The sequence below is a fragment of the Olea europaea genome, chromosome 15, assembly GCF_002742605.1.
Source record: "Olea europaea var. sylvestris chromosome 15, O_europaea_v1, whole genome shotgun sequence".
NCBI lineage: Eukaryota > Viridiplantae > Streptophyta > Magnoliopsida > Lamiales > Oleaceae > Olea > Olea europaea.
Window position 1 is genome coordinate 4,870,429 of NC_036251.1, and position 16,772 is coordinate 4,887,200.

The 16,772-nt window shown below is 34.3% G+C and overlaps 1 protein-coding gene across 1 annotated transcript; it reads left to right on the forward strand.

The window, feature by feature from the left end:
• Window positions 1-7,000: 7,000 nt before the first annotated feature.
• On the forward strand, window positions 7,001-16,023 carry LOC111409899 (nudix hydrolase 16, mitochondrial-like). The gene is made up of 4 exons (XM_023040004.1): window positions 7,001-7,523; window positions 8,786-8,897; window positions 10,017-10,100; window positions 15,564-16,023. Exons 1-4 carry the CDS (start codon window positions 7,450-7,452, stop codon window positions 15,828-15,830), a joined length of 537 nt encoding a protein of 178 aa, XP_022895772.1. The 5' UTR covers window positions 7,001-7,449; the 3' UTR covers window positions 15,831-16,023.
• Window positions 16,024-16,772: the final 749 nt, after the last annotated feature.

Genomic DNA, 16,772 nt, shown 5'->3' on the forward strand with positions numbered 1-16,772 from the left:
TTTATGGAAGATTGTATGGTTGAAAATAAAAATGAGAAAAAAAAATTGAAAGAAAAAGGGTGCCGAACGGGAGCTTAATCTATGCTCAATTCAATAAAAGTAAGCGACTGCACTCTCAAATTAGAAAAAGTTATAGAAACAATTTAATGTAGTGCAATTATCTCTTGACTTGCCACGTTTATGTCTAATTACTCTTGTCAGACACTGAATAATTTCAAGTTTGGCTAAAATGATTTATTTTTCGCTCTTCTAATTATTCTCTCACTCAGGCTAACATTTTATTCAATAGATTTTATGTGATCAAACCATAGAATTAATTTAGCCATCACAAAATGTTGAATTTAGATTTAAACTAAACGTACTTGAGTGAATTCATTCACCCTTCAATTTATGACTGTCCCTGAAAACAATTATATGCTCACTACTTCATTTACTCTAAGTTGGTGACGTACTGAGGTATATAATAGAATTAGTCGGTTTCACCTATTGACGCATCCAAAACCTTCAAGTTCACGAATAGCAACTAAAATTCCATTTTGGATTTACTCCTAAAGTCCAATCGTAATGAACAAAACAAATTGCACACACCATTGGTAGAATAGATGATTCTCTTATTAGAATAAAGCACCAAGTAACAATCTCGATTAAAACATGAGTAGCATCAACGTGCACTTCTCAACTCAACTACCAAAACTCAAATTATGATGAAGCGATCGAAGGTACATAATTGCATGCTCAAATAACAAAAAACCCAATAAATGTTTAATAACGTGAATAAACAATTTTTATTTAATAAAAAAAATATCAAACAGTACATTATAGTCCTAATTATTTTGGACACATATCCCAACTATTTATTTGGGCTAATTTTGAAAGAAAAGTCGTTGCTTTGAAGATCATCATTCAAAAATAAAAAATAAAAAATAATCATATTTTTAATAATAAAACTAAATGTCTAAAATTAAATTATAATCCTAACACTTTTGGGCACATATCCGATCAATTTATTCGGACTAATTTTGAGTTAAATCATAGGTTGAATTAGGGATGTAAACAAATCGAGTGAGCCGGCTCACAAGCTAAAGTTCACGGCTCGAGTGCGACTCGGGTAAAAATGGATAGTGATTTTTTTATATTCAAGCCGAGCTGACTCTTTTTTTCATAAAAGTTTAATTTTATTTTTTTATTTATTTTTTATTTTTTAAAGACAGGTGCCTTTGAAAACGCAGTTGTACTGGCTGCCATTAAAAAGCCAACAGCTACAAAGGCGGCTTACCTATGGTTGCCTTTTACCTTTACAAAGCCAGCCGTAGCTGCACGGGCCAAAGTGGCTTGTGTTCGTGTGGTTGAAACGAGCCAACTCGAGTTCAAGCTAATGCTCGAAAATGAAGCTCAGCTCGAGTCTCAGCTTGGTTCCAACAAGCCATAAGCCAAGCCGTCTCGGATTTTTTCTCGGGCCGTTCGAGTTAGCGAATCAGATTGACATCACTAGTTGGAATATCAAAATGACATACTTTAAGGTGGGGAATCAAGTTATTTTAAAGTACTATAGATTGGGAACCAACCTTTCAATTTTCCCTATATTTAAGCCTTGTTTGATATTCATTATTTTCAAAATACATTTTTCTCTCTCTTATTTTCAACCACATATTTTTTAATAAAATAATATTACATGTAAATATAAAAAAAAACTCTTATTTTTTGAAAACACATTCTTCAACAAAATACTATTCTAAAATACATTTTAGGCACACACAATAAAATAATAATAGAAGAAGAAATGAGCCTCAAATAGATGCTAGTTAAATTAATTTAAGAACGATAGATACTTTAGAGTCGATGGTACATAAGCAAGTGATATTGGTGATGAATTTCATTGAGGCATGAAAACAGTGTATAATCATGAAAGAAAATGAGCATAAATTGGACATAAAAGCTAACTCTAAAATGTAAATCAAATGTGAAAGGAATTTGATATATAAAACTAATCTGCATGATATTTGGATATGTTTGGTCATAATTTTCAATCATATACATTCTCGACTTGCCTCATAGAGTGTAATAATTTCACAATAATTTGAAAATATTGCTATCAAGATTTACTTCATAGATCTTCATAATATAAATTGTTCCATTGCGTTTAAACATATTTCTTGTTTATGATTTAGTTTTATGTAAATTGAAGAGATAATCTGGTGTGAATGTGGTATGAAGTGTATTTTATTATTATATAATAATCTATGAAAACTGCTGCATTTTACGGGATATTTTAAATAATCAATATTACAATAATTTTACAAGTTAATTATAATCGATTGAGTTTGTGGTGGGATGGTGATGCGGATTACCAAGTGGATTGAAGAAAAATAATAAACATTAAGTTTTTCTGTTTTTCAATTTATTAGTTAATTTAATTTGTTCAAAGACATGTTATTTAATTAGTTAGGTGATTATATTTTTTTAACATATGATTTCCACGTTCTGTTTAAATTTATGGATTTTTTAGTTATTTTATTTTAAAGAAATTTATTTTATCGTTCATATTTGACGTAAAGGAAAGTAAGTTTTTGATAACACTACAAGCTTTATGAAAAATTGAGATGTTACACCGAACATGAGACTATTGAAGTTAACATTGATGATGAAGATAAAGCATTGAGATTCATCTGATTGTTTCCATCTTCTTATGAATTCATTAAATCTATTTTGCTGTAAGGAAAAGAAACTACGAATTTGGAAGATACTGCACAGAAATTAATTTTTGAAGAAATAAGATAAGGTGGAAGCAATATTTTCACCTAAAAAATAGATACCTGTTGCTAAAAATAGGAATAAAGAGTAACTTGATGAAGAAAAAATAATTTGTCGAAATCATTGACAAACGTTAATTGATTTCGAGTAGGGAAGAATTGGCAGAAGTTTTAATTGCTTGGATAACTGAAATTGTGCAAATTTTGATTTGAACAAAGTCATTGTTCATCTCATTCACATGTTGGTTCTCTTCATGGGCGCATGTAGGGAAATGCAAATCAAGGATCGAAATACATGAGCCTTGAACTTGTGTGGGAGTGCAAACTTCGTGCACAAATGTCGAACCGACCTGCATCAACTTTGAAATTTAATTAGGGTGTAATTCTCCACAGCTGAAAATATAAAACTAAGGATGACGATGCTAAGAAATTCATTGCCGACATATTCTTATATTATAAAATATTGAACTAAAAAACTAATATAAGTCAAGTGCAATGAATCACTTGCAAGAACTTTTGTTGTTTTCTTCAATTTGAGTAAAAATTTCCAAGTGGCTGGAATTATTGAAAGTTGCATTTGACATGAAAAAATCTCAAGAATTATCTAAGCATAAAAGAATGGAAAAGAATGTCGAAAACCTAAAACTTCAAATTGTAGAAAACAACAAGACTTCAAAAAAAAAAATGTGGTTCAATCTTGGTATAGCTAAAGCTAATGTTGTGGAGTATGATCAAAGTTCTAAGACCTATAAGATCAAGTTTAGGTCAGCTAGTGGAAAAGTGGCCAAGATGGGACCGAAATGTGGGATTTCTAAAAAGATATTTCAAGGAAAATGCTTCAATTGTGGGCCATTATTCTTTAGAGTGTAGATTGTCAAAGAAGAAAAATGAAGCAAATGTGATTGACTACATGGCACATGATATGTCGAAGATAAATCCCACAGCTATCATTTATAAAGTGAACATGATAAATCCCACTACGAGTGTAGAGACTCTTTCCATGTATGGTCGCGGAAGGATATAAATCAAGGACCGAAATTGTACATCGAATTTTGAACTTGTGTACGAGCAAGACTTGCATACATGAATGTTGAACTGAACAGAGCAAAAACTGGCCCCTTAGGAGTGTCCACATTTGGCCTTTATTTCCCATGTGTTTTTATTTTTATTTTTTTCTTCTAAGTGATTTTTCAAATTCCAAAACTTCCATTGTTATTACCGGTTAATGGAGAAACTTAACAGCCAAGTTAATGATAGCATTAAAGCTTTTAACGCATATAACTCCTGGTCCATTATGGCAATCACTAGAGTCTATTTAGATAGTCAATTTCTCCTTCCATCCATCAACGAAATTACACTCATTCTCTCCATACACTACTCAAAATTTCTTTTTGCCCAAAGTTTTGGTGGTTCTGTTCAGATAAAATTCAGTTCGTCGGAGTAAAAAAGAAGTGCTCATTTTTTATTGATTTTTCGTTGTATCCTGGGATACAAACATTCGGACTAAACATTGAGCACCTACGGTGAGGACGAAGTGCTCATTTTTTATTGATTTTTCGTTGTATCTGGGGATATAGACATTCGGACCAAAGATTGAGCACATTCGGTGAGGGGACAAATCTGCTTTAAAGATATTGTGTAAGGCATAGGCCTCGGTTTGCAAAATATGTTATCCTTTAACGATTATTATATGTACGCAATATTATTTCGTGTTCGATATCTTTCTGAAATAATAACCATTTTATAATCTGTTATAGTATTTGTTGTGTTCTTAAATATATCATTTTACAAATCATTTCGGAAACAGTTTGCGTTAGAAGAGTGGTGTCGTTGTGGAGTGAAATAGAATGGAAGAGAAGAATGGATCAAAGTATCTACAAATTTTGACCAACATTCTTGTAAATTTGAGAAAAAGAGATACAATTTCATTTTCTATCTTCCAAAGGATAGTTTGTGGTCAACTTTCATCGAAGAAAATTATTAAATTTATAGTAAAAATGGATAATGGAAGCAAATAAATATGTCAATATAGTAAACAAAAATTTAAATTTGTATTAATTATTTTCTTAGTTTACTACAGTAAGAGAGAGAAAAAAATGTGCTTATCAAACTCTACAAAAAAATGAATTTTTGAAAAAAAAAATGTGCTTATTTGAATTTTATTTTTCAAATTAAAAATCAAATCAAATCAAATCAAAAGAAAAGGCTCTTCTTTTCTACCCTATTGGGTACTTCTTAACATCTTAATGTTTCCACCGTTATCTGTGGTTGGAAATTTGGGTTTACGTGCTTCACTTCTCGTAGTAAAATATTAGATGCTTATTTTGTGTTTGTCTATGTTTTTCTTGAATAAATATAGGGACCATAGTGGAAATCAAGATTTTGTGAACATGTTTATTAAGATAGCTTGATTTTAGTCTTAACTGCTAATAATTTGCCAAACGACAAATACACCACAGGCCATCCTTTAAGTAAGACATGCTTTTATCGAATAAGACTTGTTGGCTTTATTAAAGCTATTTCTCTTGCCTGAAGTTTTACTTCTTCCATCAATTCAAAAATGCAAAACTAAACCTTGAAATAATTTTAAGTTCTAGAAACTTCCTCATTGCATTTTTAACTTGCATGCTTGCTCAGAAAAAGTTTAGGGCTCAGAGACTGATGATTAAGGATATTATGAACTCAACTTTCTTCTCAGATCAGCGTGCAAACCCAAAGTACTTCTTAGAAAGTTTTAGTTAGCTGTTTCTTGGGAGATTAGTAATAGAACAAAGCGGTATTTAACTATTGACAAAAATATATTTAACGAAATTGATAATGATCTATAATTATACGAAGTTTTTAAAATATGAAAACACGTCATGAAATTATGCATATAATTTTTGCCCACCAAAAAAAAAAAAAATGATATCTTGGCTCCGCATTGGATGGCACTCAATGTTTGTTTAATAGTGATTTTAATTGTTTAAAAGTTAAGGATTATATCAAATGAGTGAGCAATATATATATACATATATTTCGTTTTGATTTGATATTTTAGCCTCCGTTTGAGCTCTATTATTTCTCATTACATCAAATTAAATTTTTCTCTCTCCTGCTTTTAACCACACAATTTTCAATAAAATAATATTACAAGTAAATCAAAAAAATTTCAACCACACATTTTTCAAAAAAAAAAAAAAACACACTTCATCTCATTATAATTTCAAATAATGGGGTTCAAACACACCCTTACAATATGATTATCCATTTTGAGCAATTTAAAATTTGTTAGAAAGATTGCATTGCGACCATGATGTTCTGGATGAAATTTGGAATTTCGAAATTATCTCATATTAATTATTAAATGCAAAATTATGATTATTATTTTTTCTTTTTATTTTATTATTATTATTATTATTTGCAATATCTATGTAAAAAATTATGAAGTTTAGACCATGATTATTATGTTCATTTCTTGCGACAATTTTTGACACATTATTATGAATTCGTAATTTATTGATTTTTAAATTCGAAAATTGTAATTCAAAGTTTGTTTTGAATAGTTAAAAAAAAAATAACAAAAATCTGACCCTACGTTAATAATGTAGCCCATAACATCTTTCAAGTTACTAAGAAAATTACAATGTGCTGAGATATAAAAAATATGAAATAATATTACTTGTACATAACGGAGGTACATAATATTTTACATATAGATAAGGTGTAAAAAAAGAGAGTAGAGAATATTTTTTTTATTTGGTTGAAAAAATTCTGAGTTAATTATATCTTAGTACCTCATATGTACCGAAAGAAAAAGATGAAGAATTTTCTTTTTCCTTTTTCCATTTTTTTTTTAATTTCATATTTACTTTTTGCTTATTCGAGGTTAAAGGTTATTTTGTAGAACATAAAAACTCAATATTATATAACAAGGATAAAAGTGCAGAGGATATAAATCGGGAACAACGAAGTATAAATAAAATTGAGGCCACCATGAAGAAGGATCTACATTACAACATATGGCCCCCAGGGCACATCTCCAAGTGGTAAAAGGGGAGAATGGAGAAATTCAACTTTACTTGAAATTGTCGCGTCAAGGGTTCGAATCCTGAAATATGGATTTGGCTTTTGGATAAATACAAGTGTACAAGCAGCCTTCCACCTTGTACCCTTGAAGGCAAAACCTGCAATTTACCTCCCTCACATTACTTCAGGACAAGAGTGATGGGCACCTTTAAGGTTGGGGTTCAGCCTTTTTCACATTACAACATATGGACCCGATGGCCACGTGACATCGAAGTTTGAAACACCCACAAACAACTCTGACGACCTCCCTCAAGTGATCCGCTTCTACCGCTTCTCAATCAGAGTGCAAATTACATGCCAAACCTACCGAAACAACCGCATTGTCATTACTCATTTTTCAGTTTCACCCACAACAAAATGGATCTGTTATTTTCTCTTAGAATCCTCAGATTCATACCCATCGCATTGTCGTTTTTCTTATTGAATCAATTGATTTCTTTGTAGCCCATTTCTCTTTCTGTGATAATTGATTCTTTTTCTTTTCTTTTTTCTCCAATGAAAATGGACGTCCCATTTCAAGAAAATAGCTACTTTTTGCCACTTGTCAATGCAGCCTATTTAATAACAAGATTGTAACTAATAGAAACGCGGGTTGTTGGTTTTTTTTTTTTTTTTAGTTCGTATAGAAATTATGTGTGACACTTTGGTGGCAAGAACGGGCCGGCATCAGCAGCGGTATGACTCCGGCTTTCGCCTTGTGGCTGGGTAATTCTTACTGCCATTTTCATTAATTTTTGTATTTTTTTACAAGGATTATTTTATTGTGCATGTGGTGTGTTAATTTATTGTGTTTTATGTGTATGCATTTATAAATGAATTTGATCTAATAATTCATTACGCTCAACATTAATGTATGTATCAATTATCGAAATTTTGCAGTTTAATATTAATTGTGTTGTATAAGATTGCAATTCTTTATTTAAAAAAAAAAAAAAAGGTTCGAACCTCAACCTTGAGGCTCCACCGCCCCGCCCCCAGAGCTTTGTGAGGAAGGTAAATCACGGGATGTGCCCAATAGGCCGGAGAACAAGAACTACCTGTACCAGTGCCTACAAGGAGTCAAATTCCATGTTTCAAGAATCAGACCCCCACACTGTGGCTGTCAGCAAGGCGTGAGATAACCGCACTTCTATCCTTTGCACCACTGGGCTATGCCTCGGGGTGGTATTGCAATTCTTTATTAGTTGTACATTCTTTTGTTGGATTTTATTATTATTATTATTATTTATTTTTTTTTTTGTTTTTTTTTTTTTTTTTTTTTTTTTTTTTTTTTTTTTTTATGTATATAATTTTAAATTTGTGCTAGAGGAAATGCATCTCATGTATATCAAGTAGAAATATGAGAATGTTAATGCCGGATCGCAATGTCAAATGAAAAATTAACCCATTCTAAGCAATTTACGAGTAGATTTTTCTGCAACAGAATATGTCATTTCTTGCTATGGATGTAAATGATATATATTATTTTTTCTATAGAAAAAGGGGGAGCTAAGTTCTTGGGAAGAGCTTGTATAACTAAGATTACATGTTGGGTTTTTTCCTGAAGAAAAAGATTATGTGACTTGAAAACGTGTAAATTTTATTGAACTTTATAGTGATGAAGGAAATTTTCTTTGGTAGTGAATTCTCTTCTTGAATGAGAATTAAAGTTTAGAATTGGATGTGGATCATTAAACTTTTTCACTGCCTGCAAAGCTTGTTTTTGCTCAATTTTTTTTTCTCTTTATTTGGTAGTGTCCTAACTTATGAGGCCTGAGACTTTATCGCATCAGTTGATAGATTTTCATACCATGATGATATTCTTTGAAATGTTTTGTTACAGTCAAATATTTATGTTAAATTTTGCATAACATTCCCCTGGAAATGTTACTTGAGCCTAGAACTATATATTCTGTGGGGGAAGCTACTATTTCTGTTAATCTAAATATATTTGAAGCACATTTTTTAACTTAGAAATTTTATGCCAGATGCATTCCATATAGATATAGAAATTCTGATGCAAGGAGTGAGGACTCAGAGAAGATTCTAGAGGTTCTCATGATAAACTCACCTAGTGGTCCAGGACTTCTGTTTCCAAAGGTATCAGTCATGCACCTCTTTATTTCTGCTACCTCCATACAATGAAATACTGTTTGTAGTTCAGAGTAAATTTCCAAGTATTTGTTTTCTACTCTTACATATGCTGTCAGTAAGTTGGAAGCACTATTTAGGAGCACTGTCTTCAAATTGACATTTAGTTGGACTTGTTCCACTTGGCACTATTTCTGACAAAAAACGACCAAGAGGTTTAAAATCAGTCGAAAGGAATTGGTTGGCAAGCCTTAATGTTCACATTACCGACCATGTTTCTGGAAGTCAATTACTTCTTCCAATGTTACTTATGTCAGATGTACTTCTACAAATGAAAATATCTTCAGAAACTGAGAACCCAAAATACTGATTCATTCTACGAATACTATAAGTAGTGTCATGAACAGCTGGTATCCAAGGCTCTACTTGAATGCAGGAAACTATGAGGGAAGTTGTTTCTTGTGAAAAGAAAGGTGCCTGCACATTGCAATTTTTTTTGTTGTTTGTGTGGCACTTTGTTTAAAAGAGAGAAGTGGAAAGCGTAGAGAGTTCTACATCTGATTAGAAATTCCCCCTGCCTTGCGATTTTTGTATGTTTTCACTCAGAGATTTCTTGTGTGGCATGAGTAGCAATCTATGTTCATGGCTTGTATTAGCTTGCTTCAATATTTCAATTTTAGTTTGCGATTTTTTACTGGAAGTTTTGGGTTTATATTTATTTGTCAAGAGTTGTTTTGAAGAAGTATATTGCAAGCATTGTTAAATTTTGACAAATACTTTGATGAAGCACTGCTTATTGGACGAATTATGAGATGATGCAATTATGTTCTCGAAAGAGTTGCATGAGGCTTCTTGTAATTGGTTGTCACCAATGAATTAGCCTAACCTGCAGAACATGATTAAGCTTCATCCTTTGATTATTTGGTTTACATTTTTTTAGAGTATGATTTTCTCTTTCTTGTCTCTTGGGAAGCAGCTCTAGAACTTCCATTATTTTTCTTAGTCAGCTTCTGTTATTATATTTTATCTTTCTTTGTCTAATATGCATTTATGAACTTTTTGTTATTTATTTGAAGAGAAACTGGATAAGTATGTTATTAAGTCATTTATGTGGCTCTCTCTCACCAGGGAGGCTGGGAGAATGATGAAACAGATCAACAGGCAGCAATTAGGGAAGCTATTGAAGAAGCGGGAGTACGGGGAAAAATAATGGTGAGAAGTTATTCTGAGTGTACATTTTAAGCCTTCCTGCCAAAATTTCTACTTCCCAACTTTTTAGCTTATAAGTAAAATATAACCTATCCAAACACGTTTGCAAATAAAAAGTAACTTGAGAGTTAGTTGAAGTAACTTTTAAACTTAGCCGAACATGCAGTATAATCCAGTTAATATTTATGAGACTTTTGTAATCATATGATGGTTTATTTGTTGAAAAATGGGTAGGCATGCTAGTCTTGTTAACTATGGATACAAGAATTTCATGCTTGTCCTTGTATTTCAAGTTCATGTATAAGTATTCTTTTCCTACTGGAAGTTGAGTTTCTATATCAAATTAGAGGTGCAACAGTTATTACTTGTTCAGAATTTTTTCTTGAAAGGTTTAACCTATTGGAAATTTCCGCCATTTTAATTAGCATTGAACCAACTGGTAAAGGATACTTAAGAGTTCCTTGGGAACATATGACTAGAGTATCCTTATACGTCAATACTTTTATCGATGACCGATGACTACAATACAAATATTAGTGGTGAGAGGTTGGACTAGATGGTCAAAAGGTAAAACGACTTGGTTGTTTTATGTGGTTGTGTACCCACAATGGATATTAATATTTCTTACTTTCTTAAATTAAGATATTTCTTGTAAATAAGGTACCTAGATATGGATTAGATACTAAGTGGTAAAATTTTGGCGAGTATATCAAAAGACACTTTTTAGTTGGCTATGTTGAAATAAAGACCCACTCTGTAATTTTCGTTTAAAATACCATTTTAAACATTAAAAGTCTATTATAATCTTATTTTCTCCAGTCTTTCACAAAATTAACAATCTTTCACCAACGAGAAATCCATCACTGTCTTCATTGTCCCTCCTTCCTTTCCTCGGTCTTCCCTTCCCCATCTCTTTCCCTTGTCCTCCCTCAATTTTCTATCTTACTCGACACTGAAATCATTTTCTCGAGTAAGGTAAAATGGAGTTAAAACCACCAAAAAGCAAGATGGAGGAAAACTTGCAATGCCAGATCACGAAGTGCAAGAATGCCTTTATAGATAGCTATCTTCTATAAAGGCTTTTCGCTAGTGGTACCACCTATTACTTTGTTGGCATGGGCTGAAGTGTTCTTTATCTGGTGATGATGGTGGTTGGGAGGTCATTGATGAAGCTTTGAATATTGTAGATTTTATTTTTAATTGTTTGTGTTTACCCGAAAGGCATATTCAACTTTGGAGTAATAGAGACTAATAGGGACGGGATGGGTACACCAGGAGGTAGGTCAAGAAGGGGGATCGTAAGCTTAAACGGCTCGAATGTTCCATTAACTATGGCGTCAAGGGTGGTGAGTCGAGGAGAAGCCTGATGTGGAGGGATGATGGAGCGTTGAGATAACTCTAAAAATAATTTGTTGTAATGTGAGAGGGTTTAATGAAGCTGGGAAATGGTTAGGTGTTTGGAATCTATTAAGGAGATGGAGGGCTGACCTTGTACGTTTACAAGAAACAAAGTGGGAGGTCGTTTCGAGAACCGTTTTAAATAGCCTATGGGGGGATAGGATGTGGGGTATCAGTTTGCAAGGTCATCAGGGGCTTTAGGAGATATGCTAGTAATGTGGGACACTAGAGTTTTTGATATGGAGGAGGTTAGTGAAGGGATATTTTCTTTAGAGCTTTCGTTTAGAAATATTGGAGATAGTTTTCGTTGGATATTTATAGGAGTTTTTGGGCCTAATGTAGATGAGAGCAGAGTTGGACTGTGGGATGAATTGCCTTGGATGATGGCTTGGTGGAACCTCCCAACGTGTATTGGGGAAGATGTCAATGTAGTTCAATTTCCTACTGAAAGGTCTAGTGGGGGAGATTAACGTGTATGGAGGACTTTTTAGATTTTATTAGGGAGAATATGTTGGTGGACTTGCCTATGATTGAGAAAGACTTTACCTGGTCATCTAATCAAGACCTAAATGTCCTATCCCCAATAGATCGATTTTTGGTACGTGGGGAGCGGGAGGCCTAATATCCATAGGTAACTCAGAGAAGATTATAAGGTTGTATTTAGATCATTTCCCTATTTCGTTAGCTGGGAATGCGAAATGTAGTGGAAAAAAGCCTTTTAGGTCTGAGAAGATGTGGTTTAAAATAGAAGGTTTTAGGGAACGAGTACGAACATGGTGGGCATCCTATGACTTTAGGGGGTCTCCCAGTTATGTGCTGGATCGGAAATTGAAGGCCTTGAAAATGGATTTAATGAGGTGGAATGAGCAGGTGGTGGAACATGTTAACTATCGCAAAAATCAATATCTATCAGACATAGAAGAGTTGGATAAGAGGGAGAAAAGTCGAGAAGGGATGAGAGGGTGAGATGTGGAGAGTTAAGGAAAGAGTTGGAGAGGTTAGTGCAGGTGGAGGAGACTGCTTGGCATCTGAAATCTAGGGTCAAGTGGTTGAAAGAGAGAGACAAATGCACCCAATTTTTCCTTGGAGTCGCTAATTCTAACAAGCGCAACAATTCAATCACTATGTTGGATGTAGATGGGGTTACTTATGAGGATCTACAGGACATCGGGACCTATATGGTAAGTTTCAATCACTCTATCAGGAGTAGTTTGACTGGAGGCTAGAGTTGAAGGGACTAGATTTTTCTACTATTAATAAAAAGGATGACAATTGGTTAGAGAGACCATTTGGGAAGGATGAAATTAGAGAGGTGGTGTTCAGCATGAATGACAATAAGGCTCCCTGATTCTCTCATTTTATAAGACTTGTTGGGAAGTGGTGCAATCGAATATTGTGGATGTCCTTACTTATTTCTTCCAGTGTGGAAGGTTCTTAAGAAGCGTTAATGCTATATTTATTGTGCTTATTCCTAACAAACCGAGACCGATGGATATTAAGGACTTTCGTCCTATTAGCTTAGTGAGTGGGGTGTACAAGATTATTGCGAAGATTTTGGCTAATAGATTAAAGGAGGTATTGGGGAAAGTGATGTCTAAGTTTCAAGAATGCCGTGGTAAAACGATGCCAGATTTTGGATTTCGTACTTATAGCAAATGAATGTATTAACTCAAGACTGTGCTTAGGGGTTAAGGAATGTTATGTAATCTTGACTTCAGAAGATTTATGATCACGTAAATTGGAGATTTCTTTTGTTTTTAATCAGGTGATGTGGCTTCGGGGATAAACGGTGCCAGTGGATTTAATTTTGTATCTCTACAGATTCTTTCTCAATTATGGTGAACAACACTCCAGAGGGTTATTTTTGTAGTAGAGAGAATTGAGGCAAGGAGATCATTTCTGTCCATTGTTGTTTGTCATTGTAATGGAGGCTTTCAGTAGGATTCTTTTGAATGCTGTGGGGGAAAATTTGTTAAGGTGCTTTATTGTTGAGCGGTTGCAAGTATCTCATTTGCTATTTGCAGATGATGCGTTGATATTTTGTAATGCAGATGTTGAACAATTTAGGAACCTATGTCGTTTGCTCCTATGCTTTAAGGCCGTATCTGGATTGAAGATAAATTTGGGAAAATCTGAGACTATCACAGTGAAGGAGGTCAATAACGTAGAGCTGGCTGTCATATTGGGTTTCAGGGTTGCACAACTACCTATGATATATCTTGGGCTTCCTTTAGGAGCATGGTTTAAAAGTATACATATTTGGAACAGTATTGTGGAAAGGGTGGAGAGAAGGCTAGCGGGTTGGAACTATATGTACCTCTCAAACTCTCATAGAGTCCACTTTGTCGAATTTCCCTTTCTTCTCATTGTTTCCTATTCTTGTTACAGTGACAAAAAGATTAGAGAGGATCTAAAGGGAATTTCATTGGAAGGATTAGGGGAGGAGAAAAAATTACATTTGGTTAATTAAGGTGTAGTTTGTTCTGTAACGTTGGATAATCTCGGACTGAAGAGTCTCATACTGTTTAATAAGGCCTTGCTGGGTAAGTGGTTGTGGCGATTCGAAGTGAAGAGCGAGAGATTTTGGAAAGAGATTATAGGGGCCCAAATATGGTATTGTAGAGGGGGATGATGCTCAGTCAAGTGTCATGGTTCTTATGGGGTGGGTTTGTGGCGGTATATTCGGCGAGGTGGAGCGATTTTCGGGATAGATTGACTTTTGTAGTGGGAGAATGGTAATATTATCAGTTTTTGGGATGATTGTTGATGTGGAGATCAATCGCTGAAGGTAGGATTTCCTTCTTTGTATCGTATTGCGTTGGTTTCGCCTATCCTAGATATATATAATGGGGGTCTTAGTTGGAACATTGTCTTTGGCCGGGTTGCAAGACTAAGAATTGGATGATTATGCCACTTTTGACATCTTTGTACAAGGTACACATCTAGGCAGGAGAGATTCATTGCAGCAGGTGGAGATTGACATTGGGATGATATTTTTTCAGTTGACACTTATTTTAGATCCTTATTGAGACCTTTGGAGAGTTCATTTCTCGGGAAGATGGTATGGAAATATAAACTGCCACCACAGGTGGCATTTTTGCTATGGACAGTGATTAGAAAAAAGCTGTTAACGGTGGATAATCTTCGAACAAGGGGTTTTTATATTAAAAAGTGGTGTTATATGTGTAGGAGGGATAGGGAGACAATCGATCACTTGTTTATTCGTTGTGATACTGCTCGTTTACTGTGGAACGATATTCTGACGTCACAACACATGGATTGGGTGTTACGGAGGCGTATGAAAGACGTGTTAAAGGCATGGAGGAGAAAGTTTTGTAATAAGGATAGCAAGCTTGTGTGGGACCTTATTCCGGATTGCATCGTATGGTGTGTGTAGAGAAAGAAACGGCCGCTATTTTGATGATCAAACATAGACAACAGTGCAGATTAGATAATTGTTTTATTTGACATTGTATATACTTGATTTAATGCTGTGACTACTAAGCATATTGACGGGCTATCCAATCTCATGTTGTTCCTTTCTGGTTTAAATTGATAATACATTCCGATGTATCATGCATTCATTAATAAAATATTTGATTACCTTGGAAAAAAAAAAAAAAAATTGGAGTAACGATGTAAAGGAGAGGAGGAGAGGAAAAGTGGAAATAAATTTGTAATTTTCGGGTGGTACTGATTGGAACACTGATGGTGTAAACAAGAAGGCCTTTATGGATTCACCAGAGAAGTTGATGAATAAAGTTTCAGTGGGTGGACACTGAAAGAAGAGAGGGAGGAGGTGGGAAGGATGAGGGTACATTGAGAAAAATAATCTTGTTCACATAATTTGGAAAAAAGGGCATACTTCATTTGTCTCCCCTATTGGGTACTCCTAAACAATTTTCCCCAAGATTTTCAAGCGTAGATCTTTTATGTAACTACCTCATTTTCATGTCATTTTAGTTTAATAGCCTTTACAGGTTTGTTAATATCATAACCACCTTTATTTTCTCTTTGCCCACGAGTAAATAACATTATAATCCTGATATAAACTGTGTTTTTGTTCAGAAATTTCTCGGGTACTACCAATTCAAGAGCAAAACCCACCAAGATGAGTGCAGTCCAGAAGGTTTGTGTAAGGCTGCAGTGTTTGCTATGCTAGTCGAGGAAGAACTTGAATCATGGCCAGAGCAGAACACACGAAGTAGGAAATGGTTAACCGTATCTGAAGCAGCAGATAGTTGCCGGCACCCATGGATGAGGGATGCTTTGATTGGAGGCTTTTGCAAGTGGCATGATGAAAATATGCTTACCCAAGAAATTGTAGCAGATTAAGATTGCTTTTATTTTTCTTTTAATTATTACTTGTCTGTATTTTCAAATGGTTGAGTGGGTGCATTGTCAAATGCTCTATACCATTTCTTGTATTTTCCATTTTTTATTTTGCACACTTTATCTCTCTATTTCTCTTTATTTAGATGTGAAACATGTCAGATGTTAGAAGTCAAGGCGCTAGTGGCTTTTGCATGTAACAAAATCTTAGGCTGCTTGCGAACTTTTGTGCCTCTCTTGAAGAGTGATGCAGCCATGCAGGTATCAGAATTACAATAGGAAAAATTGAGAGTATAGTCGATAAAATCAGCTTACACTACGTTCCTACTAATCTTGATACACTTGCCATTTTTATTTTCCAGTTTAACTTAATTACTTTATATACTTCAGATATTAAGGTGAACATATTCAAACATACAAAACCCACCATAATGCTAATTTCACCCAGTATCATCCACTATAATTTACATATAGATCTTAATATTGTGTAATGCGCTTCTGACAAGCAAAATCTATCCTTTCTCGAGGCTCAGTGCTCGGTAGGTCATAGTTAAAACGGGCACCTCCACATTGCACCGCATGTTAGCCCTACCAAGGGAAGCAGGTAGGGTGAATCTCCGTAGCAATCTCAACGGATTACGAACAAAACTCGTACCAGCCAAGCTGTGGGCCTGTGGCTAGTTGAGATATGGAAGAACCATTAAAAGAGCTAGTATGCACAATCAACTATAGCTCGACTGCATCACTGAGCTAGAAGGCAACAGCTTGAGTAGTGCCATCAAAGGTCAAGTATAGAACATCAAAACGCATGACAAGGAAATATAGAAAGAACCGAGTTGTGATCATGAAAATGAAACCAAGTTCAAACCATATTTCTTCACAATAAGCTTGTCAAACAATCACAGGATTACATTCCATACAAAATTCAGCCTGACGAGGTTACAT

Bases quoted from the DNA above. Each gene is read 5' to 3' on its own strand.
- LOC111409899 (XM_023040004.1), top strand. From the start codon at position 7,450: ATGTGTGACACTTTGGTGGCAAGAACGGGCCGGCATCAGCAGCGGTAT. The intron at 7,524-8,785 runs GTAATTCTTACT...ATTTTATGCCAG, and splicing joins GGCTTTCGCCTTGTGGCTGG to ATGCATTCCATATAGATATA. The intron at 8,898-10,016 runs GTATCAGTCATG...CTCTCTCACCAG, and splicing joins CAGGACTTCTGTTTCCAAAG to GGAGGCTGGGAGAATGATGA.